General features: G+C 38.8%; 1 protein-coding gene across 1 annotated transcript; it reads right to left on the bottom strand.

Annotated features, from left to right (window-relative positions):
* Positions 1-444: 444 nt before the first annotated feature.
* On the bottom strand, positions 445-2,222 carry LOC131037621 (putative UPF0481 protein At3g02645). The gene has a single exon (XM_057969810.2). The coding sequence runs from the start codon at positions 2,117-2,119 to the stop codon at positions 551-553; it is 1,569 nt and encodes a 522-aa protein (XP_057825793.1). The 5' UTR covers positions 2,120-2,222; the 3' UTR covers positions 445-550.
* Between the last annotated feature and the right edge of the window lie 622 nt (positions 2,223-2,844).

Here is a 2,844-nt window from a genome sequence, read left to right as displayed (position 1 = left end):
TTAAATCCAGAATAAAATCTGATAATGTCTTTCCACATGGATGCTACTGTCGCCATAGAAGATGAAGTTTGTGTCAAGCCAAGCTGTTAACATTTACCAATGTTCTGAGAAACCCACATTCTCAATTCCTGCAAACAACTTAAGTATAGAATCCCAATAAATTACGCCTAAAGCACAAGAGTGTCTCATTGCTCCTGTTGCTTGTGGGTGCTTGGGTAATGTAGCAAACTAGTCTCTTTTATCATAACCAAATTATATCAAATCTCCAAAATAATGAAAGGAATTAAAAGAGCAGAGGAATCTACAGTCTCAAGAACAATAGTTTGGGACAGACAGAAATCCATGTGTTCAATGTACAACTTGAAAGAATGTAACACAAGATTTTAAAGTCATAAGCTTGAAACAACCATATTAATTTTTATATATATTGATATATGAATCTGGTTTATGGTGTTCCTTATTGGACTAGCTAGGCCTTGCACTCACAACCTTGAATATACCACAGAAGGTAGGAATTGAAGCCACAGACATGAAATACTTTAAACAGAAGTTATGAGCACTTACATTCACATTTTTGGTCAAGTTGAAAATATGAGAATAATGTCTGCAAGAAAGCCAGAAGGAGCAGAATGAATGCTCCCACCACTGATACAACTTGCCATGGCTTAGAAAAATGTTCGTGTACAAACTCACCAAATAAAACTCTATACCTACTTCTGTAATAATCATTTACAGCCTTGATTGTATTGTCGATAGGATCATATGGGCTCCTCCAGATTGATCTGCTGATGCCATTCCACAGAATGCTTATCTCTTTATCACTTCCTAAATTACTATAGATGATACCATTTTTCTTCAGTATTGCAACATCATTAGGAGTGTCGACCAATCTGTCCATCAGGTCTGCATAGCAAGTAAAATATCTAGTTTTCCACTTCATGAATGCTTCCAGTGCCATCATATTCCTCAAGAAAACATCTGTTCTGTAATCCATATGTATGCAAGGGAGGAACAACGTAGCAGTGGCTCTATCAAACCTTATCTCGTCAGATGCCCATGTGAAAGGAGAGAATTTCATCCCTTTCCTCCGCAATTCTGTTGCTGCAGGGAGATTTATGCCAGCTTTGTGATTTGATTTTGGAGACAAAACCACTCTTAATCTTGATGTCATCTGATGAAGAAACTTAAAAGCGGTGTTCGTGAGCACAATCCCATCATGATCATGTCCTAAATGGACACTAGTCTGAGAAAGATTTCTCTTGGGCACGACGAAATTGTAAAGGCATTCCAGTATATGCCTTTCATCAAGCGAATCACTGGAGCGTTTTCCTGAAACGGAACGACAGGAATCCCCAACATACCTGAAAGGGGAGAACTTTTCACAGGCTCTTGAAATTGTCATATTAAGCCTATTTAAAGCTTGGGTTTCTGAGCCGGTCTGCCATTCCGAAACCTTTTTCAAAATGAAAAGTGGGATTTGGTTCTCCAGCTTAAATATATCAGCCTGAAGGGGGAGGAACAAAGGGCTTTTCCTTTCTGGATGAAAAACAGCTTCCATGTTTGCAAAATTAGAATCTGTCTGTTGAATTCTAGGGATTTCACATCGTTCATAAAAGCCAATAAATTCCAGGATAAATACAGCATCTCGAGCCATCATCCACCCTAATACTTCATCTCCACACTCAATTTGATCATTATAGCTGTTCCTTATCTCCCCTCCAAGGCTTATTAAATCCTTAACCAAATCCTCAAAAGCCCCTTGTTTTGCTTTTTCCTCAACTTTGATGGTAAGCTTAGATTTATATCTTTCAGAGTCATACAGATCAAGCTTCAGATGGTGGTAAGGTCCAAGAGAAACTACCTGTGGCACATAAGCTTCTGGCCTTTCAATGCGCAGGGGCTCTGGTATGGTGAAGATATATGGATGCGCATGAGATATTACGCCTTTTTCTTCTCCATGCCTTAGTGATTTTTTTATTTGTTCCAGCCATTGAGAAGTCGCTACTTTAGGAACTGTCATCTTTTCTATAGCAAAATTCCTTGAAACTTTGAAAGAAGGAAATGGGGACGTGATCCAGCAGCTCGTTAAGGTCTCCATAATTTTGTACAACACTTTCATTTTATGCAGACATTAATCACGTGGTCTCAAGGGACACGTCTATTTCGGTTCTAAAAAGACAGTATGGATTGACTAACATGCATAGCGCGTTTTGCACCGTCGATTTTGCAATTAACGGTTGTCATTGACTAACCTGTCACTAACATGCTGTACGAAAGTTTTGTTTTGGAGCTAGAATAACCGCGGCCCATAAGAAGTACATTTCAGTTAGTATTCAAATCTGTAACAACTTTCCATTTGTTACTGAGCTACTGACCCTTGTTTTCATTCATCTGTTGTTGTCTGGATGTGGTTTATTTTCATAATTACATAGAGTTTTTTATTTATACAGAGTTTTTCGATCTGGGATGAGGGACCAAGGATCTACAGTGAAGCGATGGTGGGGGCTGGTACTGATATACAACTTGAGATGAATTGAAATCTTCACGACAAAATCTACAACATAACATCTTTTGACTGCAGGTAAACTAGTTTTCATGAAATTGAGGTTGCAATCAGTATATAATAACACGTGTCATATAGCAAGTGACTCCACGACATCCTTGGTGGAGGTAACAGAGGTGGCGGTGTTGTTATTGGAGGATGTTTCCCTCAAGCCCCAAGTCTCGAAAACATTCACTATTGAAAACAGGGTTTTCATGGGATGTGTCCCATGAAATAACAACTCCCTTAAACCACAGTGTGGGTGTTCGGGATTCTATCCCAACTCTAATACCATATTTTTT

This window comes from Cryptomeria japonica, chromosome 11 (assembly GCF_030272615.1).
Source record: "Cryptomeria japonica chromosome 11, Sugi_1.0, whole genome shotgun sequence".
Lineage (NCBI taxonomy): Eukaryota > Viridiplantae > Streptophyta > Pinopsida > Cupressales > Cupressaceae > Cryptomeria > Cryptomeria japonica.
This window is presented reverse-complemented; position numbering and strand designations above follow the sequence as displayed.